At 39.9% G+C, this 20,463-nt stretch overlaps 1 protein-coding gene across 3 annotated transcripts in view; it reads left to right on the top strand.

Annotated features, from left to right (window-relative positions):
• The window catches only part of LOC104242708 (protein VASCULAR ASSOCIATED DEATH 1, chloroplastic), a 33,872-nt gene that overhangs the window by 11,509 nt on the left and 1,900 nt on the right, over window positions 1-20,463 (top strand). Inside the window, exons 13-17 of one of the 3 annotated variants that reach the window (XR_011404910.1) lie at window positions 15,586-15,652; window positions 17,768-17,867; window positions 19,682-19,740; window positions 20,199-20,260; window positions 20,351-20,385. Coding sequence is in view for 2 of the 3 variants with exons in the window: in XM_070166339.1 (XP_070022440.1) it covers window positions 15,586-15,652; window positions 17,768-17,867; window positions 19,682-19,740; window positions 20,299-20,358 (286 nt within the window). In the remaining variant the exon portion in view is untranslated. Of the gene's footprint in view, window positions 1-15,585; window positions 15,653-17,767; window positions 17,868-19,681; window positions 19,741-20,198; window positions 20,261-20,298; window positions 20,394-20,463 lie in introns of those variants that run through there. The other 2 variants (XM_009797783.2, XM_070166339.1) reach the window with 2 other exon arrangements.

The raw sequence follows: 20,463 nt of genomic DNA, 5'->3' as shown, positions 1-20,463 counted from the left end.
CCATGATGTATGGGGCTGAGTGTTGGCTTGCTAAGAACTCACATATTCAAAAGATGAAAGTAGCAGAAATGAGGATGTTGAGGTGGATGTGCGGGCATACTAGGATGGATAAGATTAAGAATGATATTCAGGAGAAGGTGCACGTGGCTCCCATTAAGGACAAGATGCGGGAAGCGAGGCTCAGATGGTTTGGCATGTACAAAAGAGAAGCCCAGATGCTCCAGTAAGGAGGTGTGGGCGGCTGGTTGTGAAAGGCACGAGAAGAGGTAGAGGGCGGCCTAAGAAGTATTGGGGAGAGGTGATCAGGCAGGATGTGGCGAGACTTCAGATTTCCGAGGACATGACACTTGATAAGATGTGGAGGTCGAGTATTAAAGTTGTAGGCTGGGAGGTAGTTGAGTCTTGCGTTACTTTGTACCTTTGTGAGCCTAGTCTGGTAGGGTTTTGTCTAAGAACGCTAGGGGCAACGTCGTGTCTTACTATTTTATTTTTCGACGTTGGATCCATTTACTAGCCACCGTTTTTGGTTTGCATTTTTCTTCTGCATTTTATGTTCCTATTTTTTCTATGATCTCCGTGATGAATCTAATATCCTCTCCTTTTGTCTTCTTTTTATTATCTTGAGCCGAGGGTCTTTCGGAAACAGCCTCTCTACCCCTTCGGGGTAGGGGTAAGGTCTGCGTACACACTACCCTCCCCAGACCCCACTTGTGGGATTTTACTGGATTGTTGTTGTTTGTTTGCTTAATTTAGTGCCTGAAGTAGCAAGTATGTTAGTAATTTGGGTGGCTTAATTTAGTGTCCCAGTAGCAACTATGTCATATTTCAAATGATCATGTTAATTCGGAACTTCTTAGGCGATTAACTGAGTTAACAGTGGTTTAACATCTAACATCAACTCTTGCTAGCACTCCTGGCTATCTCCATCCTCTGGATGAGGTCTCTGCCTTCAATTAAGGGGTGGTTGGACAAGCATAAGGTTTGGCAATCTACCTTTTCAGAATTTTACATGGTTGTGGAGAGGAATTAATGATGTACGGACAAACTTGTAATAGCTTTTGAGGCCCTAAGTTGCAGCCTAAAAGCGTTAATAATTGGTAGACAGAAGTTGAAAGGGGAACTGTTTGAGCACTAAGTTAAGTGACGAGAGAATGAATTAAACGAATGCCGTAAAGTGATATATGGACAAACACACGTAGTAGTTTTTATATGTGCTCTAAGTTACTGATAAAAAGACTGAAGGAAGTTAAAACAATAGATGTTTCGAGGGCTCTGGGTTAAGTGATAAGAAAATTGAATAAATGACGAAGAAAATGTCACTTCCTGCATGGTAGATCTTATGCGTCAAAGTACGTCTAAATTGACGCTACATGTGCAAAAATATGGAAGAGGAATAGTGGGAAGGGGGCCTCATATAGGGAAAGGAACAGGAGAACGTTTGAAGAAAAGCAGAGGAAGGTTCTGCAACTAGAAATGATTATGCTGATAGATTTTGTAGCTAAAGACTCCTTTATGTAGATTCCCTTCCATTTGTGCAGGTGAGCTTTTCTTTCTTGCCATAAAGTTTATTTTGTTGTAGGAGAAAGCATTGCATCACACAATGTGAAGGAAGCAAATTTATCTGAAAAATTCTTTGATCTTTCTATTAAAAAAATTATCTGAAATTTCTGTATTAGCTGAGCAGTCTGATATGCAATGATATCTTTGTAGATGCTAGAACTTCAAAAGGATGTTTAAAACCAACTCTAACAACTAATATTACCCAAACTCTACATAGACAACCTTAAACCTTTCACTATAAATTTTATGCTCGGTGCTGTAACAACTAATAATTACCAAATTATCGTAGTTACAGAAATATCCACAATACTAAAAGCTTGAAATATAGAAAGTACAATAAAAAGATTAATTGAAAAGGTTTCGAAGTCTCAGTTTGTATGCATGTGAATACACACAGATACCAAGTATTGATGTAAGAAGACATTTAAACTGAAGAATGGAAGATAGGAAATCTGATCCAAAGTCTGTATCTCAAGAGGAGTGAATATATAGATCTTTCGTATTGGTTTTGAGAACATTTGTTGTGAAATGTGGCCCGACATCAACAAAAGACAATAGCTGAAATGTGGTCTCCTCAAGGATGGGGACTTGTATTTAGGAGAATGTTGAATGATTGGGAGGTGACTAGATTCACTGATTTCTACAAACATCTGGAAGGCTTCACAGGATTACAGAATGGGGTGGATACACTAATATGGCAGGGACACAGCAGTGGCATTTTAAGGTGAATGCATCATACAAGATTCTGAGCTAAACTGACATGCAGATTATCAGTTGGCCTTGGAAGCACATGTGGAAAATCAAGATCCCCTAAGGTGGCCTGGTTCCCATGGTTACTAGCAAAGGAGGCTGTTTTGACCAAGACAATCTTATCAAGAGAGGGATGCCACTATGCTCAAGATGTTATCTATGGAGAAGATGTTGAGACAATTAGCCATCTATTTTTACATTGCAAGATAACTGACCAGCTATGTAAGATTTTTATTAATCTCAAGGCATATTTTGGACAATGCCTAGCAAGATGACTGAAGTTCTATTTAATTGGGATGGAGCTGGAGTTGGATCAAGAGACAGAGATAGATGGAAGACTGTCCCAGCATGTATTTGGTGGACAATCTGGAAAGAGAGTTCCAGATGTTTTGAGGATAGCAGCAATTCAGTGCAGAAGATCAAACTCGATTGTGTTTTGCTCTTTTACTTTTGGTGTAAACAAAGTGTTAGCTGAAACGTAAAAGAAAGAACACAAGATTTAACGTGGTTCGGATCAAAATAATCCTACGTCCACCAGAGAACAATTGCCCTTTTAATATTAACAAAGGAAGGGGAGATTTCCCAGTTACACTTAAGAGAATTTCTCTCTTAGCTCTCTACTCACTACAATGTATTGTATTATTTTGGGATGGTTTCTACAAATGAAGGAGTACATCTATTTATAGAGGTAAAGACCTCCTTTTGATGTCATTGGTGACATCAAACTACCTCCTCTTGATGTCATGGGTGACATCAAAGGAGGAAGCTTCCTCCTAGCATCCACACTAACTCTTTCCACCAACTCTTCCAATTGGCATGCCATTGTTGACTAAACATAAACCAACACCTTCAATCTCCACCTTGATTTGCGTTTCGAGCGTGCGTGTGAACAACTCTGGCCAAAACTTCTAAGCTTACTGGGCAACCCGTTGTAAGAAACAAGAAGAATCAAACCATTGTTGAACATACCACCTCCACCTAACAACTTTTCTCTTCGGAGTTGCATCAGTTGATGCACACCCCCGCCAAGTCCTTGCAGTGTGCAAACTTAGCGAGCGGGACTATCTTGGTCAACATGTCTGCAGCATTATCGTCTGTGATAACCTTCACGACCTTGATAGTTCCCTCATCAATAACATCTCGAATAAAATGAAATCTGACATCAATGTGTTTAGTGCGCTCATGAAATCTCTGATTTTTCATTAGATGAATAGCACTCTGACTATCACATCTAAGAGTTGATTCCAGCTGAACCAAACTCAATTCCGCTACTAAACTTTTCAACCAGATAGCTTCCTTTACCGCCTCCGCTGCTGCCATGTATTCTGCTTCTGTCGTAGACAAAGCGACAATCGACTGCAAAGTCGACTTCCAACTGACGGCACTGCCAACGAGGGTAAAGATGTATCCAGTTGTGGACCTTCTTCTGTCAAGATCTCCTGCATAGTCAGAATCCACATAACCGAGAATTGAAATACCTGTACCACTTTTTCGAAAGGTAAGACCAACACCAGAAGCTCCTTTGAGATATCTCAATATCCACTTGACAGCTTCCCAATGCCTCTTTCCTGGGTTGGACATGTATCTACTTACCACACTTACAGATTGAGCAATATCTGGACGTGTGCATACCATAGCATACATAATACTACCAACTGCACTGGCATAAGGAATCTTTGACATATGCTCCACCTCATCCTCGGACTGAGGCATTTGTGACTCTGAAAGTTTAAAATGAGGAGCTAATGGTGTACTTACAGGCTTGCACGTTTGCATATTGAATCTCTCGAGAACCCTTTCAATATACCTCTTCTGAGAAAGATGTACAACATCGTCTTCTCTTGAAATCTCCATACCAAGGATTTTCTTTGCAGCTCCTAAATCCTTCATGTCAAATTCCTTACTCAACAGTTTCTTCAAAGCATTTATCTCTGTAATGTTGTTAGCAGCAATAAGCATATCATCAACATACAACAGTAAATAAATCATTGAGTTACCAGACATCTTCTTGTGATACACACAGCTATCAAATGCACTCCTTGAGAATTCATGTGTAGTCATGAATGCATCAAACCTCTTGTACCACTGTCTAGGGGATTGCTTCAAACCATACAAAGACTTCTTTAGTTGGCATACGTGATCTTCTTTTCCCTCAGCTAGGAAACCTTCAGGTTGATCCATATAGATTGTCTCTTCTAGATCACCGTGTAAGAAAGCAGTTTTGACATCAAGCTGTTGAAGCTCCAAGTCAAATTGTGCAACCAATGCTAGTAGCACGCGAATTGAGCTATGCTTCACGACCGGAGAGAAAATCTCATTGTAGTCAATTCCCTCCTTTTGGCTGAAACCTTTTGCAACCAATCTCGCCTTGAACCTAGCATCTTCCACTTCAGGAATTCCCTCTTTCTTTCGGTAGACCCACTTGCATCCAACTGTCCTCTTCCCCTTTTGTCTTTTCACTAAGACCCATGTCTGATTCTTGTGAAGAGACTCCATCTCTTCAGTCATGGCTAACCGCCATTGTGCGGCATCCTTGCAAGAAGTTGCTTCAATATACGAGGAGGGCTCCAGATCTTTAATCTCTTCTTGTGCAGCTACGAACGCATATGCAATCAAGTTTGCTTGATTTATAAGGCGTTCCGGTTCTCGTGTCTGCCTCTTCTCCCTCCCCTTCGCAATTGTGTATGGTTCATTGACAGCAAGTTCTTCAAGGCCTACATCTTCTGACTCATCTTTAACCTGAGTCTCTTGATCCTTTTCCTTGGCAAGCTCCACCGGAAGCTCCACCTGCTCGTTGTTCTTGTTTCCTGAAAACTCCACGGAAACTTTACGGGGATCAAGTATAGAGGATTCATCGAAGGTGACATCTCTACTAACTATAAATTTGAGTAAAGACAAACACCAAAGTTTGTACCCTTTTACTCCATCCACATACCCTACGAATATGGCCTTCTTAGCCCTTGGTTCAAGCTTTCCTTCATTAACGTGATAATAAGCTGGACACCCAAATACTCGTAAGTATGAATAGTTAGAGGGTTCACCTGACCATACCTCATTCGGAGTCTTAAAGTCAATTGCCGATGCTGGAGATCGATTGACAATATGAGCAGCAGTGTGAACTGCTTCAGCCCAAAATACTTTGGACATTTTGGCTTGTAGGAGCATACAACGAGCCTTTTCAAGAAGAGTTCTGTTCATTCTCTCGGCAACTCCATTCTGCTGTGGGGTATGCCTGACAGTCCTATGTCTTGAGATCCCATGAACCTTGCAGAATTCATTAAACTCTTCATTGCAAAACTCCAAGCCATTGTCTGTGCGAAGATACTTGATTTTCCGCTCCATTTGATTTTCAACCAAAATCTTCCACTCTTTAAATGCTTCAAAAGCATCACTTTTTGCCTTCAAAAAATACACCCAAACCTTTCGTGAGAAATCATCAATAAAAATGAGAAGATACCTCTTTCCGCCCTTCGATGGAAGTTTAGAAGGACCCCATAAATCTGAATGGATGTAGTCTAGCACTCCTCTTGTCTTGTGTTTGCCAGTGCTGAAGCTGACCTTCTTCTGCTTCCCTAGAACGCAGTGCTCACAGAAGTCAAGCGTGCTGATCTTCTCACCTTCCAAAAGTTTACGATTGCTCAACATCTCCAGTCCACGTGCGCTCATATGACCCAGTCTCATGTGCCATAGTCTTGCCTTGTCATCATTAGATAACTGCACTGTAGATGCATTTGCAGAGCCAACAATGGTGCTTCCGGCCAATGTGTAAAGGCCGTTCTCCAGCTTGCCTTTCAGCATGACTAAAGAACCTTTAGTCACCTTCATAGTTCCTGCTTCGCTCATGTACCTGTAGCCTTGTTCATCCAGAGTACCCAAGGAGATCAAATTCTTCTTCAGATCAGGAACATGACGGACTTGTGTAATAGTCCTCACGATTCCATCATGGCAGCGAACCCGAACTGAGCCAATGCCAACTATTGCACAAGTTGCATTATTGCCCATTACTACGGTTCCTCCACTTTTCTCGTAGCTGCTAAACCAGTCTTTTCGGAACGTCATATGCAGAGTACAAGCAGAGTCTAACACCCATTTGTTTTCATAACTACTATTATTATTACACGATGTTGTTAGTACATAATCATTATCAAAATTATGTACCTGTTCAACTGTAGATGCACTCGCCTTTTCCTTGGACTTTGACATTGGGCAATCTCGTTCAAAGTGCCCCTTCTTGCCACAACCCCAACACTCTGTATTCTTCTTGTTCACACGAGACTTTGATCTGTGCTTTGATTTGGTCTTTCCCTGTTGGCTAGTCCGGCCTCTTACAAAGAGGCCACTTGCCTGGTCATCTCTATCTCCTTCAATGTGCCTCCGCACATCACTAGAGTTAAGTGCCTGCCGCACTTGCTCAAGCTTGATAGGCTCCTTGCTATACATCATTGAATTCTCAATATCACGATATCCTGAAGTCAATGAAAATAGCAAAGCACATGCAAGCGTCTCCTCCTCCCTTTTAATTCCTGCAATCTGTAAGTCCATGACAAGTTTATTAAACGCATCTAAATGATCTTGTAACGAAGTACCTGACCCCATCTTAAATGTGTGAAGACGCCGTTGTAACAACATTCTTGTTGTCACTGATCGGTCTTGGTATAGCCCTTCTAGCTTTTCCCACAACTGTTTGGCCGTCTCTTCGGTACCCGTACTCACTTCACAAAGCACGTTAGGTGCAAGGGATAGTTGGATTGCACTCAATGCATCCCCTTCAATCTTCTCCTTGTCGGGAGCTGATATATCCGTAGGATACTTTCCGTCAATAGCATGGATTGAACCTTCCCTCCGCAGTAACGCCATCATCTGGATCTTCCAGATATTGAAGTTGTTGCGTCCATTGAATCTATCAATTTCAAACTTCATGGAACTCATATTTGCTTGTTCTTTCTCCTTGGATCGTTAAAGAATCCTGTCGCTCTGATACCAATTGTTAGCGGAAACGTAAAAGAAAGAACACAAGATTTAACGTGGTTCGGATCAAAATAATCCTACGTCCACCAGAGAACAATTGCCCTTTTAATATTAACAAAGGAAGGGGAGATTTCCCAATTACACTTAAGAGAATTTCTCTCTTAACTCTCTACTCACTACAATGTATTGTATTATTTTGGGATGGTTTCTACAAATGAAGGAGTACATCTATTTATAGAGGTAAAGACCTCCTCTTGATGTCATGGGTGACATCAAAGGAGGAAGCTTCCTCCTAGCATCCACACCAACTTTTTCCACCAACTCTTCCAATTGGCATGCCATTGTTGACTAAACATAAACCAACACCTTCACAAAGTTACCCAGAAGATACTGTTTCAATCCTAGATGTCTTAGATTCTTGCTAGGACTGCAGAATAGTCTTTTCTTCTCCGTCGCTGACTTGTTAATATTGTCTCAGTACAAGCCATGTACTGATTCTATATATATATATATATATATATATATGTTACCATCTCAAAAAAATAAAATATAATTGGACACGTGCTGTACGAGGCTTCTCTAGTATATTAAGTTCTCATAGGAAGCAAGATATATAGCTTGGATACTTTGTATATAGAGATATTGTGGACATGGACAACACAGTAATTGGTAGAACAAAGGAGTAGTTGATTATAGTTGGGCCCCTGTCCTATTTTCTGAATGAGGATCCTATCTAGCTCATGAAACCCATCAATAGTTGTGCTCTTTGACTATAGCCTCCATAGCGGCATCCTCACTCTTTTTATGGTGGAACACCTTATTAGTCATACTTTAAGGCCAAGGATGCTAAGCAGATCTTCTATTCTGTCGGATTCCACTAGTGGCATTGGATGACCTTTGCTAATAGGGCCCTATACATATATGTGGAAGGTTATGCTGTTGATAAATTAAATCTGCAAGTGTGAATCATCTGAACAAAAATCTAAATTGGGGCTTTACTCGTCTTTATATAGATATACTTTTAAGGACTGTTAGTTTGATAGTTAAATAGTATAGTAAATAACTCTAATCCCATATGTATTAGGAGTAGGAAATGTATGATATATATATAGGACTCATTGTATCATTGTCAATATTGATCAAGAATATTTTCTCCCGTGCTTTCTCACATGGTATCAGAGCTTTGGTGAGAATATATCGCTGTGCGTCATTCCAGCGATATCCGGGAAGAAAGACCTCAGTCACCGTGAGATTTTCCGGTGACCTAAGTGACTATTTGCGTCAAAGCCACTAATTATCAGTGTTGTGCAAAATCCAACACCACCTGAAAACACTCACCTACGCGCCTGCCGGAGTTCTGCCGGTGGCGACGCGTCTGTCCCACGCGCTGGCGCATGAGGGCTGTTCCGGCTAGAATTTCAAAAAATTTCTTTTGGACAGTGTAATAGCCTTGCTTTTCCGAGCCTACCCATCAAGTTTACATCAGATTCCGACAACTTTTTTATTTTCCGGCGAGCTACAGTGTTTCCGGTGAACAGTAACAGTGAAACAATGATTTCCAAACAATTTTCTGACCTTTCCGGCGTGAACATTATAATGTCATTCTTATTAGAAGCCTTAGACTCACAATTCGTTGGATCAAATGCATTAAATCCAATCCAGATGGTTTCTTTACCCGATTATATTGAGTTCCTTCAGTACAAAGCACGTAAACAGACATCTTCAGGATTAGCCTTTGTTGTTCCAACAAATAGTAGCATGACTGGTGTGTCCCAATCTTCACCTTCTGAGTCTTGGGTCATTGATTCAGGTGCATCTGATCATATTTCTGGTAACAAATCTCTTTTCACTAGTATCTCATATTCTCAATCTCTTCCAACAGTCACAATGGCCAATGGGTCTCAAGCCATGGCAACTACAATAGGTCAAGCAAGTCCACTTCCTTCCTTACCTTTAGACTCAGTTCTTTATGTTCCTGGTAGTCCTTTTAATCTCATAGCCGTTAGTCGCTTAGCCAAATCACTTAAATCTGATGTTTTATTTCTTGATGACCTTGTTTTTATACAGGAACGCAGACAGGGCGGATCATTGGTATCGGACGTGAATCAAATGGACTTTATTACCTTATCCTTGCAAAATCACATGGACTCGCATCTTGTCTTCCTCCAATAATTTCTCCCGTTACTGATTCACCAGATTTATTACATTAACGGTTAGGACATCCAGTTTGTTAAAACTTTAGAAAATGGTACCTGGCTTATCTCACTTGTCCACTCTAGAGTGTGAGTCGTGTCAGATCGGTAAGCATACCCGCTCCCATTTCCCGCGACGTCTTGATAATCGAGCAGAGTCACCTTTTACTTTAGTCCATTCAGATATTTGGGGTCCTAGTCGGGTTAGTTCTACCTTAGGATTCCGCTACTTTGTCAGTTTCTTTGATGATTATTCCAGGTGCACTTGGATATTTTTGATGAAAAATCGATCTGAGTTGTTTTCTATTTTCCAGACCTTTCACGCTGAAATTCAAAATCAATTTGGGGTTTCTATCCGCACATTTCGTAGTGATAATGCCCTAGAGTATTTGTCTTCCCCATTTCAGCAGTTTATGAACTCCTATGGGATTATTCATCAAACATCTTGTCCGTACACATCCCAACAAAATGGGATAGCTGAAAGAAAGAATAGACATCTTATTGAAACTGCTCGTACCCTACTCATACAATCTCATGTTCCGCTGCGTTTTTGGGGATGCAGTTCTTACATCTTGTTATCTTATTAATCGTATGCCATCTTCAGCTATCCAAAATCAAGTTCCATTCTCTGACCTGTTTCCCCACTTACCTTTGTTCTCTCTTTCACCCCGTGTCTTTGAGAGTACGTGCTTTGTTCATGACCTTACTCCAGGAAAAGATAAGTTAGCTCCTCGTGCTCTTAAGTGCATATTTCTGGGTTACTCAAGAACGCAAAAGGGATATTGATGTTATTCTCCTGACCTTCAGCGATTTCTTATGTCTGCTGATGTTACCTTCTTTGAAACCCAATCATACTTCACAGGTCCAGTTAATCACTTAGATATTTCTGAGGTGCTACTCGTCCCTTCTATTGGAGATTCAGTCCCTATCTCCCATTCATCTTCCTCCATAGCTCCACCGCCTACAACTCTAGTTGCAGCTCCACCACCTATAGCTCCAGTTCCACCAACTATAGCTCCAGTACCACCACCTAGTCTAGTTCCACCAACTATAGCTCCAGTGCCACCACCTAGTCCAGTTCAACCTTCTACAGCTCCACCACTCCTGACTTATCATCGTCGTCCGCCCCCAGCATCAGGCCCAGCTGATTCATGTCCTGCAACCTGACCCTGCTAATACTGCAGACTTGTCTCCTCTTAACCAACCGATTGCACTACGAAAAGGTATACGGTCCACTTAATCCTAATCCTCATTATGTCGGTTTAAGTTACCATCGTCTCTCATCATCCCATTGTGCATTTGTGTCATCTTTGTCCTCTGTTTCCATCCCTAAGTAAGCACTCTCATCCCGGATGGCGACAGACAATGATTGACGAGATGTCTGCTTTACATACGAGTGGTACTTGGGAGCTTGTTCCTCTTCCTTCGGGTAAATCGACTGTTGGTTGTCATTGGGTGTATGCAGTCAAAGTTGGTCCAGATGGTTAGGTTGATCGACTTAGGGCTCATCTTGTTGCCAAAGGATATACTCAGATATTTGGACTCGATTACAGTGATACTTTCTCTCCCGTGGCTAAAATTGCATCAATCCGCCTTTTTCTATCCATGGCTGCTGTTCGCCATTGGCCTCTCTATCAGTTGGACATTAAGAATGTTTTTCTTCACGGTGACCTTGAGGATGAGGTTTATATGGAGCAACCACCTGATTTTGTTGCTCAGGGGGAGTCTAGTGGCCTTGTATGTCGGTTGCACCAGTCCCTCTATGGTCTAAAGCAGTCTCCTCGAGCCTGGTTTGGTAAGTTCAGCACAGTTATTCAGGAGTTTAGCATGACTCGTAGTGAAGCTGATCACTCTGTATTTTATCGACATTTTGCTTCAAATCTCTGTATTTATCTGGTCGTTTATGTTGACGATATTGTTATTACCGGCAATAATCAGGATGGTATTAGTTAGTTGAAGCAACATCTCTTTCAGCACTTTCAGACTAAGGATCTGGGCAGATTAAAGTATTTTCTGGGTATTGAGGTCGTTCAGTCTAGCTCAGGTATTGTGATCTCACAACGGAAGTATGCCTTAGATATTCTTGAGGAGACAGGAATACAGGTTGTAGATCTGTTGACACTCCGATGGATCCGAATTCTAAACTTCTGCCAGGACAGGGGAGCCTCTTAGCGATCCTGCAAGATATAGGCGGTTGGTTGGTAAATTAAATTACCTCACAGTGACTAGACCTGACATTTCCTTTCCTGTGAGTGTTGTGAGTTAGTTTATGGATTCTCCATGTGATAGTCGTTAGGATGCAGTTGTCCGCATTCTTCGGTATATAAAATCAGCTCCAGGCAAAGGCTTATTGTTTGAGGATCGAGGCCATGAGCAAATCGTTGGATACTCAGATGCTGATTGGGCAAGATCACCTTATGATAAACGTTTTACGTCTGGATATTGTGTCTTAGTAGGAGGAAATTTGGTGTCTTGGAAGAGCAAGAAATAGAATGTGGTTGCTCGGTCTAGTGCAGAAGTAGAATATCGAACAATGGCTACATGTGAGCTAATTTGGATAAAACAGTTGCTCAAGGAGTTGAAATTTGGTGAGATTAGTCAGATGGGACTTGTGTGTAATAATCAAGCTGCTCTTCATATTGCGTCAAATCCAGTGTTCCATGAGAGAACTAAACACATCGAGATTGACTGTCACTTTGTTAGAGAAAAGATACTCTCGGGAGATATTGCTACAAAATTTGTGAAGTCGAATGATCAGCTTGCTGATATTTTCACCAAGTCCCTCACTGGTCCTCGTATTAGTTACATATGTAACAAGCTCGGTACATATGATTTATATGCACCAGCTTGAGGGGGAGTGTTAGTTTGATAGTTAAATAGTATAGTAAATAACCCTAATCTCATATGTATTAGGAGTAGGACATATATATATATATATATATATAGGGCTCATTGTATCATTGTCAATATTAATCAAGAATATTTTCTCCCGTCCTTTCTCACAAGGACCAAATGTGATCACATGCTTTGCGTGGATTCACTCATTATCATACTTCAGGAAATGATCAATATGTTAACTTTTCATCAAAAGAAAATGATAAACTTGTTAACTCTTGGAAAATGCAGTATTTATCAATGGGGGGCAGACTAATGTTGATTAAAAGTGTCATGGACAACATTCCTACTTATATCATGTCCCTCTTCCCTATGCCAAGCAGAGTCAAAAAGCAGCTAGATAAAGCCAGAAGATCATTCCTATGGGAGGGCAATAGTGAAGATCACAAGTTTCATTTGGTCAAGTGGTCCAAAGTAATCATGCCTGAGCACCAAGGTGGTCTAGGAGTTAGGGATCTACAAAAGCACAATAGGAGCCTTTTATTGAAGTGGTGGTGGAGGTATGCTCAAGAAAATTCTTGCATATGGAAGAAGGTGGTGACAGCTAAGTATGGGAAGTTGGACAACTGGAGCACCAAACAAAGTAGAGCTCCACATGGAGTTGGACCCTGGAAGTATATCAACAGCTTAAAACAGGAATTCTTTCCAGAGGTATACTTCAAAGTAGGGGATGGCAGATTTGTTAAATTCTGGTTGATAGGTGGATCCTGCCCCAACCTTTAAAAGACACACACTCAGGCATTTTCCAGATAGCCTTGGATCCAGACTCATCAATTGCACAGAATAGAGCAGGGAACTTATGGGAACCACTCTTCAGAAGGAACCTGCAGGATTGAGAACTAGAGGAACTATTTGATCTCTTCAGAATCATTGAAGGTTCTTCCATAGACCTTCAAACTACAGACATGCTAAGATGGGGCAACTCCAAGGAACCTGCAGGATTGGGAACTAGAGGAACTATTTGATCTCTTCAGAATCATTGAAGGTTCTTCCATAGACCTTCAAACTACAGACAGGCTAAGATGGGGCAACTCCAGCAAGGGTACAACAAATTGTGTGCACCTAATGGAATGATTGACAATTGGCCATGGAAACATATTTGGAGATCAAAACTACCCACTAAAGTTATTTGTTTCTCCTGGATTGCCCTTAGGAATGCTACACTGACACAGGACAATCTATGCAGAAGGAGCATCCAACTGGTCAATAGATGTTACATGTGCTGCAGCAATACTGAATCAGTAAATTACCTTTCTTTGCACTGTTCAGTGGCATCTGACATCTGGAACATGTTCTTAGCAGTTTATGCAATACCTATGGACATCAGAGAGGCATTTGAAGGCTGGTGCTCCTGGAAAATTTGAGAAATCCATAAAAAAAACCTGGCAAGTGATCCCAACTTGTATCTGCTGGAGTATATGGACAGAAAGGAATTCCAGATGTTTTGAAGGCATCTCAACTTCCACCAGCTGTTTGAAGTCTAAATGTCTAGTGAATTTGTTTAGTTGGAGCTACCTCTCCCCTGTGAATGATGCCATTTTCCTTTTAGATTTTATTAGCTCCCTTAGCATGGCATAATGCCTCTTTTGATTTTGGTCTTGGCTAACTCAAGTATTATAGTTTTTTGTCTTTACAGAGTTAGCCAAGGACTCACACTTTGTAATTTTCTGGCATCTTCTTGATGCATTCAATGAAACATCTTACTTCATCAAAAAAAAAAAAAAGAGTATTGTGTCAAATTTGCATCAAGATAATGCTATTATTCTTATTATTTTATAAAATGAGAACTTACATCAATAAAATTTGGCGGTGGGAAGAGATAAGATCCCCTTCTTCAAAATAATGCTATTATTTTGAAACGAGAACTTACATCAATAAAATTTGGTGTAAGTAACGAGAAGGGAAAAAAATAATGCTATTATTTTTATTATTTTATAAAATGAGAACTTACATCAATAAAATTTGGTGGTGGGAAGAGATAAGATCCCCTTCTTCAAAGACTTACCAAATTAGCTTTTGACGTCCCACGATTCTGCTAGTTTAGAAACACCACCAGGGACCGGCTCAATGAGCACCTTTGGGCGGCACAAGACGATTCCACATATCGAGGTCGGAATGGGATCGGGTGTTTTTACGTCTTACCGTAGAGGTCGGTCCGTGACCCCCGGATGCTGAAGGCGTCCTATCTTCCTTCTCTCATATTTGGGGTTCCACATATGCTCTAACCCCCACCCCCAAACCGAAAAACCAAAAATAAAGGGCCATGGAGCTCCATCAACATTATTTCCATGATCAGGCCCATAGATCAGTGGAGGGGCATTTTTGAACTCTACATAAATTGCCATTGACACTTCAGATAATTCAGATAATAGTAGGGTAAAGCGGCTCCTTTTGGATACTGCCTCTGTGCTCATCGCAGTTTCTTCAGTAAGCTTAGAGCTTCTTTCTGGCTTATTTTGCTCTGGATAGCTTTTTGTCTCATCTTACCTGGGCTTCACATTCGTTTTCATGTTTTCCTCTCACCTTATGTTCCTCCATTTCAAACCTATTCTTCTTTAATTGCAATCCTTTCTATGTCTGGTTTCCATCTTGGGATTCTGCCTTTTTCCCCTCTACAAGTTCCAGGGACATGCCAAATGCAAACGTTGTGTTACTTAAGTGATGGCCGCCTTTTGCTTTGTTGCTTGTTTTTCCCAAAGCACCTGAATTTGTATTGAGGCATAGCTGATTGATGTTTTTGGATACGTAGGTGATTGAATTTTTTTTTTTTTTAAAATATTCACGAGGATATTGCATGAATCGAGTAAACTTCAAACAAAGCAGCCATTATGGTTCCGATAATAAACTATCAAGGTTTAAAACTTTGTCAAAGTTTGTTTCATAGAAAGATTCAAATATTTCAAGGCCAGTGGCATGTTTCCAAAATCCAACCTCCATCCTCCCAAAAATGCTCCTTCCTGCTGCACGGCTGCAAGAAAGAAAAAGGATCTGTTTCACTTCACTCACTGGGATAAGCACATCTTTTTGTTTTAACTTGCTAGATTTTGAAGCTTATATTGATCTATTTACTTCCTAAAGAGATGTCCCAGGCCTGCTTACATCTAGAGATTTTGACTTTAGGCTTTCTTCGGTTTTTCGCTATCATTTAGAAATGCACATGTTTTAGTCTGTTGATTTGCTATTGATATTTATGTTGCTATTCTAACTTCTTTGATTGCAGTCACCTGGTGATTGAGACATCACAAGAAGTTAGTGATGTTCCTTTTGCAGATTATTTTCGAGTGCAGGTATGAGCTTTACTTTTCATAAGGGTCTGCTTTCTCGTTAGCACTAGTACTACTTGAGGTTATCTTGGACGGGTTTTTGATCAGTATTGATTATAAATCTGCACTTGCATCTATCCTTTTTTTTTTAAATGAAAAACTGCACTTGCTTCTATCATTAAGGTGGTGCACAATTCATGCGAGATAACCGATTGGGACATATTCGTACCAAAGAAATGTCTCATAAACGGAAAATTAAAAGGTAGACATTGACTGTGAAAATTAAGAAAGGACCTTAGGAAATGCTGCTGCTGTCTTTCCTTCTCACATTGCGATCATGTTCGTAAACAACCATTGCTACCCTTCTGTAATCATCAGTCACTCTGTTGAACACCAGCCAAAGGGGTCATTTTTCTGGGATATATGGGGTTATGTTTGGTGGGATAAACTTTGGGCAAATGTTTGATGGTCTTAAGTGCTTAGTCTAATTCTTTTCTGGGCCCTGCCGGATGAGGGGATTTTTGGCATTTTTCCCTTTCTCTCCCCACTCACCTTGGACTCTTCTTCCCTTAATTCTGTGTTTTGCGTTGAATGTTCCTTGGATTTTTCTTTGTTTGTTTTGGACTATAATTCAACCTTATTTGAATAGATTAAGGATCGTATTATAGTATTGCTAAGTAGGAACCGGATAGTTTTATCTGCCCAGTGTTATTAGCAAATTAGTGTAAGCACTCTGAATGTTGGTACATTTATCTTACCTGGCTTTGCTGCCTGGGTTATTATGTTCTTAACTTATCCTGCCTGAAGTCATGTGACCTTAATATTGCTGGTTTATTATCCCCCTCATGCCAGGGTCATCTCCACAAACATTAGAATTCCAATCTCCTTGCAACAGTTTGCAACCTTCCATAGCTGCTACTAGCCTGTTAAATTTAAACTGTCAATTCCTGAAAACACATTATCAAAATGATTATGTATGTTATGTTATTTTATGTTATTTTATTATGCGTCTATTGATAGTACTAATATATCGTCTCTCTTGTTGCTTTCTTGAGCCGAGGGTCTCCCGGAAACAGCCTCTCTGCCCCTCGGGGTAGGGGTAAGGTCTGCGTACATATTACCCTCCCCAGACCCCACTTGTGGGATTATACTGGGCCGTTGTTGTTGTTGTTGTAAATTCATAGATTTGAAAATACTATCTGGAACTTGAAGCTTGGAAAGAGAAATATCAATTGACCTCAGTATTTCTTATGTACAATTCAAGCATGGTTAGTTTTGTCCTCCCAGCTATAGGACTCTCATACCTAAGAGGGCCAAAATATGTGTTTTTTTTTGTTCTTTTAGAGGCTGTTTGAGGTTAGTTTGTTGGTGAAAGGAGAGGTTGAGTTGTTTCTCTTTCCCACTTTTTATTTTCTTTTTCTCGGGGATGGTAGGGGATAGAATGTGGGGATGGGGAGGTGACAAGGAGTGGTGGCTGTTTGTTGTCTAAACTGGGTCTGTCTTGCTGAGACTCTAATGCAACTGTTCTTGATAAAGTAATAAAGGGATTTTCATGTGTAAGTCAGCTCACAGATAAATTATCCCCAAAAAAGGGTTAGCCAGCAGAGAGTTTAAACTTTAAGCAGCCAAGGTAAGTATACTTTGTCAGTTCATTTATGTCTAACTGAACAACCATTTTTACAGAATTGAGAATTGCCAATTTTTATATGATGCTTGAAGATGAATATATAAGTAAGTGAGATACAGAGATACTGAGGAGAGAACAATCACATTCAACTGTACTTTTCCAGGATCATTTGTTCTAGATAACGTTGTTCAATCTATATTGCTGCATGTGGTGTCTGTTTCACATCTGAGCCGATTCTAACTTAACCAGTGTTCCGTCTGTCTAACTTTGTTTTCTAGTTGAATTGTAGACCATCAAACAATGTCGTCTTTTGTTTTCAGATTTCCCAATCACAAAATTGGTGGCTGATATATAGTATATTCATGTAGTTTATAGATTCCATATGTTTCAGGTTAGCCAATATTGGATTCCTTGTGTTGGAGGAGGGGGGGGGGAGGGTTGTTGGTCATGTTGAAATATTTTCGATTTTATCTTAGTTTCTTCTCATGATATATTTCTTCCTTTCACATTAGGGTTTTTGGGATGTGGAGAAGGATCACGATGAACCAGTAGGAGGCTGCAGTTTGAAGGTGTACGTAAATGTGGCCTTTTCAAAGAAAACCATGTTTAGAGGTGCACATGTGTCTTTATTGCTCATATATACCTTCTTCAAGTTTGACTTACTGTAATTTTCAAAGAAACAGCAAGTGACTTCTTTTTTCTCAAGAAGGAACTGCAAGTGTGATCTTACTGCGACTTTAAGAGGCGTTGAAATCTGGGCTAGAATATCGTGGCTTTTTTTCCTTTCCTCTTGTATGCAGGGCTTTCCACCGACTCATCAATAATTTAATAATTTCATAAAGCATCTTGCCTTCTCATTATTGAAAGAGTTATGCTTTTGGTGATAGATTAATCAAATGCTTCTATATGCTATAATCCTTCTTTATTCAAAGGGCTTCTTATTTATAACTCTGACTTGGCTTGTAAGTAAACGTTTGTGGGAGCACGGGATGATGATGAAAATATAAATCAATAAAGAGACAGAAAAAATGCAAAAAACAGCTACTGCTATCAATACAATATTAAAGTAAAAGTGACTAAGCTCAACGGACACCTATGTAGCAATTGCACAGGAATGGTCAATTGTGGCACAATTAGTTCAATTATTTTAGAGACCATTTGATCCAAAAAGTTACTGTTGCTGCTTTTGCCATATCGTGGGGCTCTCCAGCTCTAGGAAGTTTGTGTCTAGGATCTGGTAATTGACGATTACTTCTTCTGGTCGGCTTGTACTAACATGTGCTTTAGAGGCATATCACTTTTACTATCAGGATCTGGATCTTTGTTTTCTAGAAGGAAAAAATGGGTTCCTTTCACTTCGAGTTCTTTTGTTGTAATCAAATATGATAGAGCTGGATAAACAAGGCAAGGATCGCCTGCTCTTCAATGCTTGATAGGTTAACCAAATGCTTTGATGTGCTTAGTACACTTTTGATGATTGATTAATCAAAATATTTCGCCACTGATGCTACATGGGGCTTATCCACTCATATTCGATTTCTTTGCTTCTCCTGAAAAGGGGTGTCAAATAGGCGGATTGGGCTACATTTGGACAGGTCAAAATAGGTTGCATCAAATAAACGGGCTGGGCTATAACCTGCTCAATGTTTGCTTGGGTTGAAAGGGGCGAGTCAACTTGGGCTAAACAATGGGTCATTGACCCATCCAGCCCAACTCAAAACGTTTTCCATTTATTTGTTTGTTCTTTTATAATCTGTTTAATAATCATATCAAAATAATAAAATATTTTTCTTTGTTTATTATGACTATTTTAAACAAACTGAACTCAAAAAAAAAAAAACCTTTTTGTGTTTTGATAAGTTTTCTTATGGATCATTGCCAAAATGACCCGCCAATAAATATATCCAAGCCCAACCCTCAACACCCCAGTTCTGATGTTGACTTGAAATGTTGAACAAATCTACATCCCATTTTTTGGAGAATTAATATAGATAACCATTTGCTAGTGCTCTTCCTTCAACTGAGCCTCATTTATGTTTGATCAATCATATTTTAGTTAGTAATTTCCTAGAGTTTATCTTTTAAGTTGCTGGTGATTTTCCATTGGCAGTCATTATGAGCATCTATGTTCTTAGTTTTTTGCACAACTAGGGGTTTAATAGTTGTTTTATGCTAAGATGAAACTTAAGCTTTCAGAAAATTCCTTTATTTATTCTGACACTAACTGTAAGACCGTGAAGCCGACGCAGCTATTTGCTGGTGCTCTTCCTTCCACCCAGTCTTAGTTGTGTTCCATCATATCATGTCCTTTAAGTTGTTAGCAATGATCCATTGGCAAGGTATTATGAGGATCAGAGCTATATTTTTTGTTGCCCAAGTTGAAGTTTAAAGAGTTTTATATAAACAATCCCCACTTGTATGTATAGATATTCCTGAGTCTGGGGTCTATTGGAAACAACCTCTCTACCTTCAAGCTAGGGGTAAGGTATGCGTACATTCTACTCTACTCAGACCCCACTTGTGGGATTATACTAGTGTTTGTTATTGTTGTTGCTATACTTGTATGTATAGATATTGAAGAGTTTTGGTTTGGTAGGCTCTTTGAAAGTGTGTTTTCATGTTTTCAAAGTTTACATGATTGAAAATAGAGAGAGTTTTTCACCTCATCCACATGGCATGGCTTGACATGATAGTAAATACAGAAAGAAGTTTTTCACCAAAGGCATGATATGTGCAGCACTTTTTGCGTATATGTTTTGATATAACAAATTTTGAGCAAGACGAGATACAACAGAAAAAAGTGGTCCTACTTAGGATTTGATGTGCATTTTAGTGTATCCTTGTTAGTTTCAATGCTTAAGCAGTTAAGGGAAAAAGGTAACTTATGATGATCACCTTACAAAAATATCTGTTTGGCTGCTAAATGCTTGGAAATCTCTGCAGGGAAGATAGTGCAGTCTACTGTTGATGAATGTCGAGACGTGTATGCAATATGGATTGCCCTTGTATTTTTCTCATCCCTTCCGGTTTCTTCTATTTTCAGTTTGCAGGTATTTCAAGGCTGTTTAAGAGATTGATTTGGGTTTTTATTTCAGGCACATGAACTGTTGAAGCAAAAGAAGTTAGAGAAGGAAGAAGGTAGTGCTTCTGGGAACCTCTTGTATCATACCTTTGTCTGTAACAATTGGCATCTGCTGTTTTATATGTT

This window comes from Nicotiana sylvestris, chromosome 1, assembly GCF_000393655.2.
Source record: "Nicotiana sylvestris chromosome 1, ASM39365v2, whole genome shotgun sequence".
NCBI lineage: Eukaryota > Viridiplantae > Streptophyta > Magnoliopsida > Solanales > Solanaceae > Nicotiana > Nicotiana sylvestris.
The sequence above is the reverse complement of the archived record's forward strand: the minus strand, read 5'-3'. Positions and strand labels throughout refer to the sequence as shown.